Genomic DNA, 20,234 nt, shown 5'->3' with positions numbered 1-20,234 from the left:
ACTGCTATGTTCATTATTACATCCAACAACAGAACACCTCAATCGCTTAGGAGTCATTCTTGTCTACATCTGTTCTGGCGGTGAAACAATGGCGGACTGATGACAGCTCACTCAGGGCGTGTCTAAGGTAAGACACCACTCCAGTCTGTGCTGAAACGCTATTGTCAATCAAACTATCGTGGGAGGGGCCTGTCTGTGTGACGTCACACAGACAGGCATCTGAGATCGGCTTGATTTGAGATAAAGGGGTAAAGATTTTAGTAGATTAACAAAAAAACCACTGGGTGTATTTTTATCATTATAGGTTGGTTGTGTACACACACTGCCAACACACATTTCAGTTTAAACAACTTGTAAAAGTGCATGTATTTTTTTATTGGTCTTATGAAGTATTCTAATTTGTTGAGATAGTGAATTGGTGGGTTTTTGTTAAATGTGAGCCAAAATCATCACAATTAAAAGAACCAAAGACTTAAACTACTTCAGTCTGTGTGCATTGAATTTATTTAATACACGAGTTTCACAATTTGAGTTGAATTACTGAAATAAATTAACTTTTCCACGACATTCTAATTTATTGAGATGCACCTGTAAATGTGAGTTTAAATTTAATGCATCCTGAGAGTGTTTATTTGGTGCAGAAACAGTATAAATTATGTTTAAATGAACCTTAAATTATGTTGAAATTATGTCCTCTGACCACATCTGAACTAGTTTTTAACTGTGTACGGAGGTTGCATGAACGTCTACATCGGACGCGCAGAGCACGTCAAAAAAAGACGTTGTAAAAACGTTCATTCTGCCTCCTCAGTGGACGTCTTTTCAACGTGTGCAGAGACGTCATCTCACCAAATTGCACCACACCGCATTCTACCTATCTTGCATTAGTACACCTTACTCTATCCTCATGCGATGCCACAAGCCACATTTCCATATTGGGTACGTCCTATGACAATCGAGTACTAGAAGAGTGAAAATAAACGAGGTGTTATGCTGGCAGGAGAAATCGTGTCTTTGTTAGGGAGTGTGTGATGCACCATGGTGTATTCCCGGCTGTAATGCTCAACCACTGGAGAAATGAATAGGCGTTGTGGGTTGGTATGGTGATGCGCTTTGTTTACCTCAGATGCTACTGCGCTGCGCCTGAGGAACGCCACAGAAGCTTACCTGTCCTTGCCTTTTCTCCTGATACTTCAGGTATGTTTTCATAAAAAAGTGAACATGAATGTAAAAACGCGCGAGGACACATTTCCTGTATTATTGAAAGCGGATAGCTTCTGGGTAGAGTCTAACAGATGAAAGTAATGGTAAAATAACAGTTTGCATGCTGCTTTGTGTTGTAATAATCGATTTCCGTGTAAATAATAATCCATTTATTTCAGTATGTGATCATTTCTTTTAAAAAAGACTCAGAAATTGTAAATGTATATTTGTTTAGAGTAATGTAGCCTTTATGTTTTTATGCGTGTGACGTTGATAATTTGTATCAAGTGTAACTGTTGCAGTTTAAATGATACAAGTCAAGACACCTTTATGCTTTTAAAAATACAGAATGTGTCAAAGCAACTTTACAGTATTAAATAGTGACATTTTATTAAATGACATTCAATTTTCAGTTAAAGGCAGTGATGTCATCCTCCAGCTCAGTTTAAATAGTATAACATATAGTGTAGTATACAAGATAACATATATGCATGACGATGACACATGAGTGTAACAGTTCAAAGTGTAAATGGTTATATAATAAAAGAAGTGTTCACAGAGAAAATGGAAAAGATGGATGACTAAAGGAACTCTAACGTGCATTTTGTGCCATCCTGATAAGTATACAGAGGCTATAATGATTAGATGTGTTAATGTGTAAGAGTGATATGGGCGCGCGGGGCACAAAGTAACGCGGGGTAAGTTGTAACAACACACGTGGTTTGAATATTTCCACACATGCTAGTGTAACCAAATTTACAGCATTTACTAGTTACCATATCAACATTATATAGAGAAAAAAAAGTGCGTTTTGAAGATATCGCTGAACATTTATTTTACCATAGTAAAATTATATTTCTGGCTTAAGTACATTTTTCATCTCAGTTTTTACGACTCACTTAAAATGAGACAAATCTGCTATTATTTTAATCTCCAATCTGTTATTTATCCGTTTAGATTATTTATTAATGCTTGGCTAACTATCAGAAGACCGGTTTTAAATTCCAGTTGCATTGTGGCTGGTTTATGTGGGCCGTCCCAAGCATGGTTGCAATGTGTTCATTGTCAAACTCCAAAATCAGATTATTTTGAATATTTTAGTTTGTCTTGTATATTGTTTTTCATGCGATCAGATAACATTTTAAGCTCTCTTATTTATTTATTTTGTCTTAAGCTGTTACAATGTACCCCACATGTTGTCACATTTCACTTCCAATTTTTCAGGGTAAATAAAGAATACAGTATACACTGTAATTATGAAACAAAGCGACATATTTGTACTAGACAAGTGCGAAATTACTGTGGATAAAAAAATATATACTCTGAACCCCATGTGGATTTACACAATTTGAGAAAGTCAAAAAGTGATACTTTGTGCCTCGCTCTCCCCTACACAATAAACAAATTATTTGAAGACTTTATTGTTGTGAAATAACACAAAAGGAATTGTACAAACGTGCATTTTTGATTACATAAAACGTGAAATGGGCTAATGGTGAAAACATTGAAAGAGAACTCATTATTATGCTGATGTAAAAGTTAATAACTGACCTGCGCCTGAGGTATTGTTAATATGCTACCATGCCTGGGGCCTATGGAGCTTATAATATGACAAAACTAATTGAATTTGTATTGTGTAAATTTGAATTATTGACAAGTGTCATTTAACAAAACTGAATATTAAGGGGCATTTAACATAGTTCTGAATTTGATTTTTTTTTTTTTACTTGAATATTAAACATTTGAAGTTTAACACGACTGAATATATTTATGGCAGAGTTTTATAGACATGTATTTTCAAACCGCAAATTATTTGTTCTGAAATCTTAGACTGCAAATATCAAAGTTTTTAAAAATGCAGCTTCGAGTTTTCAAGATGAAGAGGAAATTCGGAACATCAAATTCAACATTCTAAAATTCAATTCGCAGAAATTCAGATTGTTCAGGTCAGAGGTAATCCACAGGGAAGAGTAGATGATCTCCAAAAAGTCAAACAAAGCATTTTGGACAATTAGTAGTTTTCGGGCGTGAGCGTGCGGTTTAAGATCTACCTGATCATGAATCGCTCGGAGGTAGCCTAAGTGATTCTTAAACATCTATGGCTTATATACTTATATGTTAGGTTAGCATTCTCAGCATGTGAAACATTTGTCTAAGCCAGTGGTTCTCAACCTTTTCTACTCCAAGGCCCCCCTCCTCTCCAAATCAATACATACTTTGCAAAAATGTCACTGCAGATGTTCTTTACAACTTAAAAGTAGCTACTTAAAAGCACGTAAACCTTAATTATACAGTGACTTTAACAAATAAGCACAAGTCAACCTGCCATACCAAACAAGATACAATAATTGTAACAAATAAGCACAAGTCACCCTGCCATACCAAACAAGACCACAGGGAGACGCCAAAGGACTGCATACACGGATCCATGCAGAATAACTAAACACACCAAAATACAACTGAAAAATGAAAGCATTCTGAATGTGTGGAGACTCGGCGATCGTAAGGCGGGTCGATGTCATCATTAAATAGTTCCTCTGTCAGAATAAGTGAATTTGAAGCGTTTGATGCCCAAACTGATCCTCAGAAACTTCTCCAAAACACACTTCTTCGGCTAGCATCCGTTATAAAACACTTGCTGTACATTAATTTTGACAATTACGTGAATATACAGAACTGTGTTCAAGCAGAAATTTGATGTTATAGCGATCCATGCACCATGAATATCCCATAAATAAGGGATTGATTCATGTCATACAGTAAGCGGAATAATACTCCCACACTGCTAAATACTGCGATTTTATTATTCATATAAAAAATAATCTATTCTGGACGCCGTTACAGAGGACTACAAGACTACAGAGGCACACTGTGTGAACCTACAATCCTATATATATATACGATATGAATTTCTGCGTATTGAATTTTAGAATGTTGAATTTGATGTTCCGAATTTCCTCTTCATCTTGAAAACTCGAAGCTGCATTTTTAAAAACTGGATATTTGCAGTCTAAGATTTCAGAACAAATAGATCGCTGTTTGAAAATACATGTCTATAAAACTCTGCCATAAATATATTCAGTTGTGTTAAACTTCAAATGTTTAATATTCAAGTAAAAAAAAAAAAATCAAATTCAATAATCTATTCTGGACGCCGTTACAGAGGACTACAAGACTACAGAGGCACACTGTGTGAACCTACAATCCTATATATATATACGATATGAATTTCTGCGTATTGAATTTTAGAATGTTGAATTTGATGTTCCGAATTTCCTCTTCATCTTGAAAACTCGAAGCTGCATTTTTAAAAACTGGATATTTGCAGTCTAAGATTTCAGAACAAATAGATCGCTGTTTGAAAATACATGTCTATAAAACTCTGCCATAAATATATTCAGTTGTGTTAAACTTCAAATGTTTAATATTCAAGTAAAAAAAAAAATCAAATTCAGAACTATGTTAAATGCCACATAATATTCAGTTTTGTGAAATGACACTTGTCAATAATTCAAATGTACACCATACAAATTCAATTAGTTTTGTCATATTATAAGCTCCATAGGGGCCAGTGACACATGTTCAAAGCTCGATGAACATTCCGAAAAAAGTAGCAACATTTAAAAGCCAGATACGACTCTTTGAAGGAGCATTCTGGTAACAATAGTGGAAAAATAGCATTTTCACTGACAATATTGCACAACTCAAATAATTTGGTCTTTGACAAATGAACTGGTTTATAGAGTAAGTCAGCAGGTTTTGTGAGGGGTGTGTGTGTGTGTTAGTGTGTGTGTGAGTTATCTTTAACCCCTCAATTTATCTCACACACACGCAGTCTCTTTCATGTGTCTCTCTGATGGCGTTGGCATTTCTCCGGTGGACTTTTAGGCTGCTGATGGTCCTGATCGTCTTTCAGGGTGTGTGTGTGATGTTTTATTACACACCCAACACACACTCGTCCAGGTGAACATTTTAATATGTAAATAGTTCTTTGTAATAATTGCGAATTTAAATGAGGCTCTGTGTTGCTGTTATAAAGTCTGAGATTCATATCTGTGTCGTAGTTTCTAAGTCTTATTAAGTAAGCTGATAGTAATTGTCGAATAGCCTACATTACTTTTAACAATACTAATGTTTTTTTGGTGGGGTCTTATTTTAATATCGTTGTTTAAATGTAATTTTTAGGTAGAAATGTCATTGTGATTTTAAGCAGGACAGAAAAGTTTTAGATTTAGATGTAATATAGTTTAATTTGGTCAGGACATGAGTGTCGGAGATTGTTCAGCAGCACATCGTAAAGTTTGTACTCCGTTTGTGTTGACTTTGAACTCTGCTTCATTTCTGTAATTACTGCAGTGAAAACTGATTAAACCTCTTGCTGAAAGCTATTTCTTTACAAAGTCTTTTTGACAGCAGAAAGACACAGAAGCTCCAGCTACAGTTACACTAAAAGAGCTTCGACTGGATTAACAACTCTAAACAGAAGGCATGCCGTATAGATTGAGTGTGACAGCAAAGTTTGATTATGTCGATCATTTAGTGCCTTAGAAATTTAATCAAATTGAAATATGATTCAGTGGCTTTGAAAACGTTGTTCTTTCTTTCAGAGATGGGATGACGGACGCTCTTCGGCAGATGCACTGCGCTAAACTCAGACGCAAGTTTTCCATGATCAAACCAGCCAAAACGTGCGTGAGAATCAAAGATGAAGCAGCGACGTTTCTGTTTCAGAGCACTGATAACATAATTCAATGTCTTTGTTTCCTTCTCAGTGTAAAACTGCAGAGTTTCACGCGGGGGCTATCAGATTTCATGAGCTGCCCGTACAGATCAAACACAACCGAGCGAGAGGTGAACAGGTTTGTGCCTCTTTTTTGCCTTTGGCAGATGCTGTTGTCCAAACTTGGACAACTTGATGAAAGCTGAAGCACCGGAACAGCTTGATGCCTCACATTCCTTTATAATCTCAGTGCAGTTGTGGGGTAGAAGTGAAGTTGTTGAGCTACACTATCATGTCGAACCTTGAACTTAAGAGATCGACTCTTGCGTCTTCACTTGATATTTTAAGATTGAATTTGATATCGTAGACAGAAATATTCAGAGATTCTCAAATGATGCCGAGTCACTATTTTATGTCTGATTTTGTGTCGGCGCAACTTGTTAGATTCATGAAACCCTTCTGACATAATCCTAATCCTACACTCTTAAAACTAAAGGTGCTTCACGGTGATGCCATAGAAGAACATTTTTTGTGTCTAAATGGTTCCATAAAGAACCTTTAACATCTGAAGAACCTTTCTGTTTCACTTTGAGGCGAAAGAAGGTTCTTCAGATTATAAAAAGCTAAGAAAGAGATGGTTCTTTAAAGAACCTTTGGCTGAATGGTTAAAAATGGTTCTTCTATGGCATCGCTGTGAAGAACCTTTTAAGCACCTTTATTTTTAAGAGTGTACACTATATTCCCTTTATCACGCTTAAAGATAAAGGTTGTTGGTGGTTCCTTGAAGAACCTTGAACTTCAATGGAATCTTTACATTGCACAGAAGGATTTTTTATATATAGTGAAAATTGAAAATGTTCTTGACACTAAGAAAGAAGTGGTTATTTTAAGAATGTTCGCTGAAAGGTTCTTTAGGGAACCTACATATAGTTCTTCTAAGGCATCAAACGCACTTTTAAAACCTTTATTTCTGAGTGTAGTTATTGCAATTTCATATTGACTTTGAATATTTTCCAAAAACATGTCATTGTTGTTCACTGTAATCACTGTGATTAATGAGACGGGATTTTTATTTTTAAATCTTTGAATGCTGAGATCAGTCATTTTAACAGAGGTAAAGCTTCTGATTGCTCCTGTAAAATGAGCCCTCATAAACTGTTTCTTTCTCTGTGTGTGTGCGTGTGTGTGTGTGTGTGTGTGTACGTGTGAGAGAGTGTGCGTGTGTGTGTGTGTGCGTGTGTGTGTGTGTGTGTGTGTGTGTGTTTGTGTGTGTGTGTGCGTGTGAGAGAGTGTGTGTGTGTGTGTGTGTGTGTGTGTGCGTGTGAGAGAGTGTGTGTGTGTGTGTGTGTGTGTGTGTGCGTGTGAGAGAGTGTGTGTGTGTGTGTGTGTGTGTGTGTGCGTGTGAGAGAGTGTGTGTGTGTGTGTGTGTGTGTGTGTGCGTGTGAGAGAGTGTGTGTGTGTGTGTGTGTGTGTGTGTGCGTGTGAGAGAGTGTGCGTGTGCGTGCGTGTGTGTGTGTGTGTGTGTGTGTGTGTTTATGGCAGATTGAGTCTGCAGTTTTTCTGTAACGCCACAGGATCGTTATTCCTCACCAAACGAAACACAGCTGTCAATCAGACCATCTCATATGAGACGAGCATTACAAGCACATTTACAATGAATGCAACCCTTCACAGCATGCTGCCCGAGGTGTGTTATGAATACGCATTTCTAACTCATTAACTCTTTAGGCTATCTCTATTTTTGCGTGCTTGTGTACATTGATTTTTGAGCAGATTTGTCCTCTGAATGTGACACAACCTGTCAAACCAGTCAAGCCCTATAGAGTGCATAGGCTGACGATACTCTTTTCACGGGATTTCTAAAGTGCCTAAAATGTTCAGGATTTGGCTGTGTTTCCTATTGTTTTCAAAGTACCGACTGAAACGTTTGATCAACAGCATGCAAGTGTTGTATATTATTGACGGATCGTGGCGTGCGAGAAGGCGGGATCTAGAGAGAATGGTCAAAGCAATGCAAATACGTGTAGGTTTGATGTATGAGGACTCAAACACCAAACACACCAAACATTATTATTAAAAACGTTTTTTTTTTATCTGTATTTAAACTGCTTCAAAATTTGTATTTTCAGTATAGGTGTGTGTAATTTACTAAAACATCTAAGTATTGCCATTTTCTGTTTACTACAGACCTTGTTTTAGTCATAAACTGATAAACCACATTATAAAAACCCACAGGAAAACCTCAAGAAAACAATACTTGGATGTTTAGCTCTGACATAAATCTCACACACACACATACTGAAAACACACATTTTGAAGCAGTTATGTTTATTTTTAGAATTGTATATTTGTAATAAGTAACTACGTTTGCGGTGCGAACAGTGTTGGGGAAGGTTACTTTTAAAAGTAATGCATTACAATATTGTGTTACTCCCTTAAAAGTAACTAATTGTGTTACTTAGTTACTTTTTATGGAAAGCAATGTTACACGTTACTTTTGCGTTACTTTTTCTCATCTGGGCTAGGCTTGCTTGTTTGTTTTTAACATAAAAAAGTTGTATTTTTGGCAAATGTAAAAGCCCTTTCACACCAAAAGTGAAATAAATAAGGGAATGTTTAACTAAACGTTTAACTGAAGTTAAATTAGTACGGTTGAATTGGATCATCGAAGATCAGCAGCAAATAAAATGGGATTAAATACATAAAGGATATTTGTGCTTATTTGATCATCTGAGTTTGCATTTCACTGTTTTTATTCATTTTGAGGAATACTGATGAATCTGTTTTTGTGCGAGTGAGATGAGTAAAAGCATGTAGACATTTGAACTACAGTAACATCATGTTCACACAGCGCACACAGCTCCTCTGCATTTCCTCCTGATTCTGTCAACATGAGCACAGGAGAGCTGTCAGTCAATGGGAAACAAAGTAACTGGAGTTACTTATTTGAAAAAGTAACTCAGATATTTAATCGTGAGTTTAAATGTAATGCATTACTTTACACGTTACTTGAAAAAAGTAATCTGATTACGTAACTCGCGTTACTTGTAATGCATTACCAGCAAAATTGTGTGTGAGTGTGTGCAGTGCAGTTTTGTTTATCATTTTACTCATGAGTTGAAAAAATCCATAGAAATGCATAGGAAAATCTCGAGGGAACCCTTGGTGAATTAGTCTTCTGTGTTTGACGTGACGTCTGTAGCACTCTATTGGAACACAAAGCCAATTTAGGCAATTTAGAAATCCCGGCCAGGATATGTTTGGGAAAAATAGTCACCTTATCAAATGTGATAATCAGTGTGTGTGTGTGTGTGTGTCCCCTGGAGCGGTCGTCGTCTGGGTCGGTGTGCTGTGGTTGGCAGTGGTGGGATCCTGAAGAACAGCAGCTGTGGATCTGAGATTGACAGCGCAGACTTCGTCATACGGTAAACACATCCCATCATGCCTTGCCTCCCTCAACACATCCGTCTGTAATCATGCGTCCTTCCTGTTAACATGAAGTTTTCACTCTCTGTTTCAGGTTTAATCTGGCGTCGATTAATGACAGTGATGTTGGGCTGAAGACGGATCTGATAACCATCAACCCCAGTCAGATTCAGAAAGAGTCAGTATCCATATACAAAACATTAAAATAAGGATGTTTCAGGTTCAATTTGATCGGATATGAGTTTAAGCTCTTAATAAGATGGGTTCTTGTTTTTAATGATTGCTATATGATTATCCTGCTTAATTTGTTTATTGAACTTTTACAGTAGTAACAGGATAAAAATACAGGAGAGCAGTGAAAAAATATTGTTCCCGCTCCACCCCAACCTTAAAAAAGAGACATAATAAAATAAATAGATTAATAAATTTTGATTAAACATGCTCAATTTAAAATACACACATTAATAAACATATCCAATACATAATTATACTGTAATACGTATAATGAGTATGTCAAGCATTTATGTAATTTTCTTTTCATAGCAGGAGAATGCGCCGCAGACTATAATATAAGAAAAAGCTAAAACATTTGTGGTATGTCTAGACATAGCCGCGGGTCCTGGGGCGGGGCTTGATGTCTCTGGGCAAAACAGCCCAAACACTTATAGATGAACAAGTTAATGAACACAGAGTTATATGAGAACGAATATATATTTGTGCTTTTGTGATTTTAGTTTAATAACATTTTTATTATTTTAAGGGAATTTTACTAAATATTAACCTCTAAATTATGCACCATTTATCATCTGCAATATCAGGGTGTAACCACTAAATGGCTTTATAGCCCTATATATAAAAACTAGTGTAAGGAATTTAACGCGTTTATTAGATTAATTAATTACGGTGAAAAATAACGCGTTAAAATTATTAACGCACTTGCCCCGCCCCATACCTATGTGGGTCACCTGACCTTTCATACAGTTGATTGATGACAAATATGAGGCAGTAATATTTTTTATTATTTTAAGGAATATTTTAAATAAAATATAAAATAAAATATTTTATTTTACTAAATATTAACCTCTAAATTATGCACCATTTATCATCTGCAATATCAGGGTGTAACCACTAAATGGCTTTATAGCCCTATATATAAAAACTAGGGCTGGTAATTTAACGCGTTTATTAGATTAATTAATTACGGTGAAAAATAACGCGTTAGCAACACACAGCGGCATTTCATTTCTTAATGCACGTTTTGAATGAATTGGGTGAATCATTAGGCGCGTTGGATTTGAAGCGGCGCTGCACAGACCGATCGGTGTGTGACATCAAAGTCCCGCGAGAGCGATTCAGAAGCATACTCGCGATACTTTGATGTCACACACTGATCGATCTGATGGTGATGATCCACTTCAAGTTGAACAAGCCGAATGATTCAATGGACCGTTCATAAAGAACCATTTACTTCACTCCTGAATGAATCAGCCTTTTGAACGAATCAAATGAATGAATGACTCGATGACTTAATCATTAAGACATTTACCACCACCTACTGGCCGTTTTAGTTTATTATTTAGAGTGTAATTTCATTAAAGAAATAATTTCATATTTCCCTAGTAATAATAATAAAATTAATAAAATTAATTATTAAAGGTATACTTAACCCACCCAAAAGTGACAATTTTGTCATCATTTACTCACCCTCATGGTCCAAAAGAATATATGTAATAAATTTGATCAAAGAAAATATTTATTTTCTGAAGCTACTTTTTGTAATGTCTGTTTGATGCTTTACACAACCATGACTTTAAATGATCTTTTGGGAGTAATTTCTCAGCCAGATTAGATGTGCGATTAATTCGCAATTAATTCGATTAATTAATCGCAATATAAAAATCGAATATTTTAATTGCTTACCGGCACTAATAAAAACATATCAACCGTTTGTTGCAGAGATGTCTGTTAAATATCTGGAAAGCATCTGCTGTGCACAAACATCTGATAGACGTCTTTAAGATGTCAGTTTTACATTCATTCTAAATCATAAACATCTTAAAGACATCTTCTAAACGTCTATTTGACATCTGAAAGGAAACGTCCTATAGACGTATGGCAGATGAGCCAACTCTCTAAAAAATACCTCTAGCAGATGTAATGCAGACGTCAAATAGACATCTCTGAGATGTACGTGTGCTGTCAGGGGGAGTAGAAATGGAGGATTATATAGAGCCTATATAGAGGAGTCAATAAGTCAACACACCCCTTTTATCTAGAATTTGATCAAGTTGAGATTTTGGTGGATGATTCGGAAAGTCAGGGAATTAATTTCTAACAAAAAGTTGGAGCTGCAATATGCCCCATTTCAGAACTGTGTTCATTGTGTTTGGTCTTCAGGTTTGTATTTCCACAGCATTGAAGGTAAGATCTTACAGATTTATAACCACTCATTTTAAAGTTGTCCCGGTCTACTAGGGTTGGGAATCAAAAATCGATTCCAATTCCAGAATTGGATGCTTGTTGTAACATTAAAATTTAAATTCCGCCAATCGATTCCTGTGTGTGCATCTTTTTTTTCTTTTCTTTTCTTTTCTTTGCTTTGCTTTGCTTGCTTTGCTTTATCTGCCAGGACCTTAATCACTAATCTAAGTGCTCCAAAGTTTGGCTACATTTGTGAAATCAGAAGCCGAAAATATTTGTAAAAATGTGTAACTTTTGTGATAAGCTAACATGTTGCAAGAGAAGTGTCTTTAACAGATCGTTTAAAAGAGGGCAGCTGTCATACGAAACAGCTTCACAAACAGTCTGTTCAACCATTTCTGTGTTACAAATATTCAAAGAATCACAGAAGTACTGGTATAAAAGCTTATACCCTTACGAAAATTAACCATGGTTTTACTATAGTAAAACTGTAGTAACTATGACTGTAGTAACCATGCTTGGTGCATACTTGGTTTTAAAAACCATGGTTTTGATACCATGGTTCTACTGTAGTAATATTACAGTAATCGTACCCGAGTAAAACTGTAGTAACCGTGACTATAGTAACCAAGTAAGTTGTATTATATTTAACAAAAGTTGAGCAATGAACTTCTGCAAAATAAAAAACAGAATAACAAGTTAGACTTCTATGATACAGACTGTATTAACACAGTTATATCATATTTGACAGAGAATATAAATTGTAGCATGTGTAAGAACTCTTACCTGTCCAAACAATCAAGTACTGAAGTGCAGTGGTTAGAATCGCAAATGGTTTTCAATCGCTCATTTACATATAAATGCTTACCCCATATGGACTTTAGAATGAGAAGAATAGATACCATATTAATACACAGCAATTATTTACTTACATGGCTACTTGCCATGTAATTAGTATATTGATTCCATCATTGCAGGGACATTTGGTGTCCAAAGTAATTTTTTTCTGCTTTTTCAAATTGTTATATTTTTGATTATTTTAATAATTTGTTACTCATTGACATGGATCACAGGATGTTACAGGCCATAACAATATAATATTTTCTGTAAAAATGTTCTGTCTTAAAGAGCTAAAAAATCATGATTTCTTGTTGTCTGAATAAGTCAGTGTCAATTCTGTTACCCTCAAACTCTGTTACCAAAGTACAATGTTGACATTATGTAACAGAATAAGACAGAACAGAGCAAGAAATCATGTCCTGCTCGTGCTCGTCCATATAATGGCAGTGAACAGCAATCAGCTTTAAGAAAAAGATGCAAAAGTAAAACATAATGAACCCAAATGACTTGTGCTGTGTATTTCAAGTTTTCTGGGGACATAGTTTAGGGTTTGGTGAAAAACCATCATGTGTCTTGATCAGTCGTTTCAATACAATGGCATTCACAGGGTTCCCACTCTTTCATGAACACCAGATTTAAGGACTTTTTAAATCGCCATTTATTTTATATCAAGCACCTATCAAATTCACGCCCCATCATATGTAGCGTCATGAAAGATCTCTTACAGAACTTAACATTTACATAAAAAATTCCAGAGTGATGATGTTTTGAATGGTGGGTTTCAAAAATTTAGACCGTTTTGAGCAGTCGTGTTCAAAGGAATTTAATGAAATCCATTGAAGTCAATACTGGTAATATTCAAATACAATTTCTCAATTCCTGCCAACACGCAGTCCCACGATTTGGCCCATATAAGAATGATGGAGATACATAAAGATACATACATGTGTTTACACGGTGCTTGGTTGTACACCGATTACATTACTTGCCTGCCGCGGCACCGTATCTACTGTCACTTTGCTTTTTTTTAGTAATTTAAATCATTTAGTTCAGCTGGAAAACGTGCGCTACACTAAACTAAATGCGTCTGCTCCAAAGCCACTAGAAGGAAAGCCTGCAACCTTTAGCCAAAAAAGCCTAACGGCTAAAGCTAACGCTTCCGGTTTGCCAGTACGTGGGAAAAACAATACTTTTGGATTGAACTATTTTTAGAGTTTACACCGAAAAAAAATGCCGTTTTATAAGAGAAGTGACTGAAGACTGATCACGGGTCGAGAGAGATGAGTGACAATGCTGGAGGATTATTTGCTGCTCAACAGATCCTGAGCTCATTGACAAATATCTGATCTTCCTTTACACAGAGCGCGCGTGATCGCGAAATCGAAAGTGAAAGTGAACAGCGAGCGCTCATTCAAAAGAGATTTAAATACTCCGCATATTGATAGCGGCTCCCTGATGTGCAGAAATGATATACAATATTCAATAATATACAATATTTATATACTAGTCTGCGCATCAACACACAAAGTTTTTTTCGCGCTACCTCATCTCCACCCCCAATCATTAACGCTGTTTCGTTCTGTCACAAACTTTTTTAATGCACATCTTTTATTTCTAATAAATTTACAGTGAGTTTCTTTTGTAAATATCTTTTCATCACAGTTTGTGCATTTTATTTTGTTGAAAAAAGTATCCACCTAAGCGACTGTACGAGTTACATTTTGGCGATTTTATTCTTGTGCGATATCCCAAAATGTGCAGGCGTAGACTAGTTTTTCAGAAAAACCTATGTGTAGGCTTAAATGCGACCCGTTTAAAATACTGTATTACTTACATTATTCCAACAGCCAAAATACATGCATAATTTTCAGAAACCCACTTCACATCTGCAATACGTCTATAGGACGTTTCCTATCAGATGTCAAATAGACGTTTAGAAGATGTCTTTAAGATGTTTATGATTTAGAATGAATGTAAAACTGACATCTTAAAGACGTCTATCAGATGACATCTACAGCAGATGCTTTCCAGATCTTTAACAGACATCTTGCAGACGTACCTGTGCTATCTGAACCCTGCATTCAATCGTTTTCAAGCTCAGAACATGACAGCAGATCTGTAACGCGTACTCGAGTACCTCCGCAAAGACATTTTCAAATTACATTTGTGTGTGAGAGAATATTTTAATTTACAAAAACAATTACTCTGTCCTCGGTTCCTTTCGTGCATCTTAAGAGGGAGGAGCTAGGAAGCAAGGAAATAAAATAAGAATGCACAAATAATGAGGAACTGAGAAGCAACCAGACAGATAAACAAGCAAAGGTTTTTCTCACCCAAAGTTATCAAGTTGTTTCAAAAGGCTTGGAATTCAGCACATGAGTCATATGTACTAATTCTATGATGATTTGTCATACCTGTAAAAGCTTGAAAATTATGGGCTTTATTGAATGCCATTACATGGAAAGAGCAGAAGTTCACCTTTTGTGTTCCACGGAAATCAAGTAAAACAGGTTTGGAACAGTTTGTGACTAAAGATGACAGAATTGTCCTCTATATAGATGTTTATGCTTATTTAATTTAGTAAGTTACACTGAAATGTGTTTGACAAAAGTTAGAAATTTACTTACCACTATGCACTTGAATTGCAGAACTCACTTTTCTTCAGATTCTGTCATTCTTTTTTTCATGTGAGAGTAATTAGACAGGTCCTTATGCAAAAAAAGACTTTTAGAAACAAAAAGTGAGTTATACCATATATTCATTGTATATTTGCTAAAGGCCTTTGACTTGACTAATTTCTCTTTACTAGTTTAACTGGCACAGGAAATAAAGATTATTAGCTAATGCTGTATAACACAGAATTCATTATGAATCTAGATTAATTAAACACTCCCTTTTCTTATAAAATAATGACTCTTTTGAGCCGGTTCTATAAAGCAATATATTATATTATATTATAAGTCCCGTAAAGCCATGCTTTACTTTACAGTGAATTTAGAACAGGTAGCTGTTGATTTTAAGATATATATATATATATATATATATATATATATGGTTTTTTTTTCGCAAAGCAATGTAGTTCTGATAACAAAGTGGTTGCCAAGCAACACAGACGCAGTAGCGCAGTAATACTAATGTAATGAGGTCACAAGTGTATCTACAGTAATTTACAAAGGCCTCGATCGCTGCTCAACCAATATACTGAAAAAATACAGTCCACGAAAAAATAATCATATCGAACAGAAAGAATGAAACAATTTTAAGGTGATAACAGTCACATTTATTAAAATGCCTAAACGTATAAATACGAATAAATACACTTTAGTTAAAAAAATACAAAATAATAAAAAAAAGTGAATAAAAATAAACACACCGACCATAAAAAACATACATTTCCAAGCTGGCAGTTGAGAAAAACTGTGTACGTATAAAAGCCAAAAGTGCACCAAAGTCATGAGAGATCCACTATTGACCGCTTTGGAAACTGGAACTGATGCAAGCATTTTTATAATGATTACAATATTACGATAATTTAAAAATAATAATAAATATAAAGATGATAATAATATAACTGTAGAAACAGATCATTACTTAAGTTTTGAGCCTCCCAAATATCTTGATATATGAGCTTATGATAACTAGTTTGACTGCACAGTGACAATAAAATCCATTCTTTTAATTTTGGGGAGAGAAAGAAAGAAAAACAAAATCATGCTTAATTATTTCTCCCAAGGTATAAAAGTGGCAGCACACATATTATAGTACAACCGTATTTAATTTTGTGCTTTATGGTTTTACTAGAAAACACAGTTAAGCTATAGGTGCATGGTTAAGTTACTATGTTTTTACTGCAAATGTTGTAGAAAACCATGGTTGATTTTGTGGTTACTATGGTTTTACTACAAAAACCATAGTTAAACCATGGTTACTGTAGTAAAACAGATATAAACACTGATGTGTACAATAGTGAGTAAATCACCTTTTGGATGTAATTTGATGCTTCATATAAAGATTTATCGATTACGTTGTTGTGCCAGTAAGTAGTGAAAAATGACTGTTAAAAATGTATTTGTCTTTGATTCATTCATTCAAGAGATTAATTCAAAACACTGATTCATCCAGTAATGAAACAAGTAAATCTTGAGTGAGTCATTGAATCATTCATTCATAAATTACATGTGATTTTGTTTAGTTGTCTAATGCTTTTTCTTCAGAATCGTGAGAGAACCATAACCTCCATTAAAAAAATAAATCTTAAATTCGTGCAGTTCTATTCTGCGCACAAATAGCTCTTAAACGAGTACAGTTTTTATGTAGCCTGTTGATTTTTGCTCACGATATTCAACTGCGTTTCATTACTTCATTTTTTTAACCACATTGGAATTTAAACTGGGAACGATAAGTAGAATTGGAATCGCTAAAATTCAAATGATACCCAACCCTACGGTGTACTGACATTAAGTCTACAATAAGTAAATCCACTTCACCAGCTAATTACTCTTTTAACAGCAAAGCACAGAAATATACAGAATATGGAATTTCAAACACAAAATTCTAAAAAAAAAGCTATGCGCTTGTTTCACTGGCACATGATTTGGCTCATCTGTCGGGTTGTAAAGTAAAACCAAAGCTTTAAATGAGAGCACTGGGGAAGCATTCGACACCTGGTTTAACTGGTTCTCCAAACATGTTTCTGTTTTTTGGTTACAGAAATAGTCCTAAAATATGCATAATCTTCTTTATGCAAATCAGTTTTTCCTTTTAATGATGGAGAGGCATGCCGTGACCTTTTCTTGACAGGCATTGTGTGATAAAAACATTGGCAGTCACAGTGAAGTTATGTGTTTGTGGTCTGTTGATGGTATGTTCTGGATTTCCTGTGAACATAAACAGAAAAGATAGCTGAACTCTCATGCACTTTGCACTTTTTTGCAATATGCAATTTATAAAATAAGTTCTGTTTTTCTAGACCTCTTCAGTCTTCATTGGACTCCGTGTGCAGCCAGCTACCTTCTCTGTTTATGTTCAAGTGTTTCCTTGGCTCGATGCACCTGAAAGAAAAGGAGCTTTTTGTCAATTTAGAGCGTAACAATTTCCTGTGAAACAATTTTCACTTTTCACAAATAATTCTATGGCAAGAATCGTCAAGTAACATTGAATTGAATGTGACATTTTCATTTGAAAGACTGAAATAGTATTTTCTTGTAAAACATCCTCCAATAATCTTTTGTTTACAGCTTTTTTACAGTGAAGTCTTCTGTAATTGCAATTCTGCTCATTTGTAAGCATTTAAAAAAACAAAACAAGCATGTTAATAAATCTGTTCTCTGATAAGTAGCATTGTTTAAACTAGTTATCATAATGTTGCACAGTTAAACATGATCACATTTACAATAGTCATAGTCGAACAATCATCAAGCACGCTCGTGGTGCCGACACTAGTCTAGTATTAGCACACGAATTAATTTTCAAAAATGTTGTGTTTGTAGACATTAATGTAAAACAAGATTATTAAATGCATATGTGAGCCTGCAGTGTTAAGTCGCTGGGGTATATTTGTAGCAATAGCCAACAATACATTGTATGGGTCAAAATTATAGATTTCTCTTTGATGCCAAAAATGTCTTCATGTTCTTCATGTTCATGTTCCATGAAGATATTTTGTAAATTTCCTACCGTAAATATATCAAAACTTCATTTTTGATTAGTAATATGCATTGCTAAGAACTTAATTTGGACAACTTTAAAGATGATTTTCTCAATATTTAGATTTTTTTGCACCCTCAGATTCCAGATTTTCATATTGTTGTATCTCGGCCAAATATTGTCCGATTCTAACAAACCATACATCAGTGGAAAGCTCATTTATTCAGCTTTCAGATGATGCATAAATCTCAATTTCAAAAAAATGGAATTGGTGGAATTATGACTGGTTTTGTGCTCCAGGGTCACATATTGTCCATTAATGCTACATTTTGTAAAATGATAGGCTTAGCAAGTAAACATTTTCACTGTGCTTGATTATCTTGTGCTCTGTCAGTAGATATTTAGAGTGTTTATTAGAAACTCTCTGTGTTTGTGTCTGTAGATACAAAAATCTGGAGGAGGATCCGGATCTGTTGGTGGAGCGGGTCAGTGTGTACGGAAACGCCTCCCTCGTTATGCCCGCCTTTGCCTACACATTCTGCACTGAACTGTCAATCAGAGCTCTCAATGTCCTCCATCCAATCAGACCCCAGAAGCCGATGGCGTTCTTCAGCCCGTATTACCTGCAGACACTGGGCGGTTTCTGGAAGAGGCGTGGCCTGAAGCCACGCCGCCTCTCCTCGGGGTTTATGCTAATTAACACGGCGCTGGAACTGTGTGAGGACGTGCATGTGTACGGATTCTGGCCGTTTGACACCAACATGCAGGACAATCCCGTTCCGTACCACTATTACGACCTAAAAAGACCAAGCAAGCGCATGCACAAAATGCCGGAGGAGTTTGTGCGTCTTCTGCAGCTCCACAGCCAGGGGGCGCTGACACTGCACCTGCAGCCCTGCTCCTCAGACACACGCTGACATCTGCACGCATAGTAAAATATATAGGATATGGAATCATTTATTTAAACGTTTCATGTCTTGGTTATAGAAAGAATCAAACTGTTACAATAAAGTGTTTTCTTCTACTAAACACAAAAAATGCATGCAGTGTCTCTGCGCATTTCGGTTCGGATCCTTCCCTGGCCTGTTTATTAGTGTTTTTAGCACTGGGGTGAAACAAGTTACAGTATTTCTCGGAATTGTGTAATACAGTGTTTTTCAGGGAGTTTTTGGTGGACTTTAGAGCTGTAAAACAAGTGAATGATTAGTTTGCTGCTGTAATGAGACTTAAGCTTGATCGTGGTGAACGGCGAAGCAGCGAGTTTCTCACAGCGTCCGGATCGAATATACAGTGGGTTTAGAAAAGAATCAGCCCCCTTTAAAATAATCACATTTTGTTGCTTTGCAGCCTGAAATGAAGACACACCCAGTTCTTGTTTTATCCAGCTTGTTTTATGCAACTTATAGCATCCAAGTGAAAGATAAAACACCAACATGTCAGAGAAAAATAAATAAATAAAAACCAGAATCACTGAGATGGGAAAAGGATGTCTCTACTAACTTTGCCATATTTGCCCACTCACTTTAATCTGATGATTAGTGTGTGTGGACTGCAGTCACAGATTTTTAGTGGGGTTTAAGTCTGGACTCACTGTTTGCTCAGCTCTGCTGTGTGCTTTGGGTCATTGTCATGTTGGAAGGTAAACCTTCTTCCCATTGACAACTTTCTGGCAGAGGGCAGCAGATTTTCCTCAAGAATTTGACGGTATTTTGCCCCGTCCATTTCTCCTATCCTGATGAGTGCTCCAGTCCCTGCTGCAGAGAAATAGAATAAAAGAGCACCAGCCAGGGAAAAATAAATAGCGTTAGCCAATCAGTTTTGATAGTTAATCGGTTGTTGTCAAATGTGTTTAAAGCATTACTGCATGTTAGGGTTGGGTGATATGACAATACACATTGTGGTGATGATATAAAGTGCGAATAGTTCAGTCAAGTGTGAATTGATTGAACTTTTTCTAAATCGTTTACATAGAAAAAGG

At 35.8% G+C, this 20,234-nt stretch overlaps 1 protein-coding gene across 1 annotated transcript; it reads left to right on the top strand.

The window, feature by feature from the left end:
* Window positions 1-1,140: 1,140 nt before the first annotated feature.
* LOC107687157 (alpha-2,8-sialyltransferase 8E-like) lies at window positions 1,141-19,179 on the top strand. Its single transcript, XM_016484382.1, has 8 exons — window positions 1,141-1,197; window positions 5,039-5,166; window positions 5,811-5,891; window positions 5,976-6,062; window positions 7,466-7,614; window positions 9,222-9,348; window positions 9,444-9,527; window positions 18,699-19,179. Exons 2-8 carry the CDS (start codon window positions 5,060-5,062, stop codon window positions 19,171-19,173), a joined length of 1,110 nt encoding a protein of 369 aa, XP_016339868.1. The 5' UTR covers window positions 1,141-1,197; window positions 5,039-5,059; the 3' UTR covers window positions 19,174-19,179.
* The last annotated feature ends 1,055 nt before the right edge of the window (window positions 19,180-20,234 follow it).

Source organism: Sinocyclocheilus anshuiensis, unplaced genomic scaffold (assembly GCF_001515605.1).
Source record: "Sinocyclocheilus anshuiensis isolate Anshui unplaced genomic scaffold, SAMN03320099.WGS_v1.1 scaffold3278, whole genome shotgun sequence".
Classification (NCBI taxonomy): Eukaryota; Metazoa; Chordata; class Actinopteri; order Cypriniformes; family Cyprinidae; genus Sinocyclocheilus; species Sinocyclocheilus anshuiensis.
The sequence above is the reverse complement of the archived record's forward strand: the minus strand, read 5'-3'. Positions and strand labels throughout refer to the sequence as shown.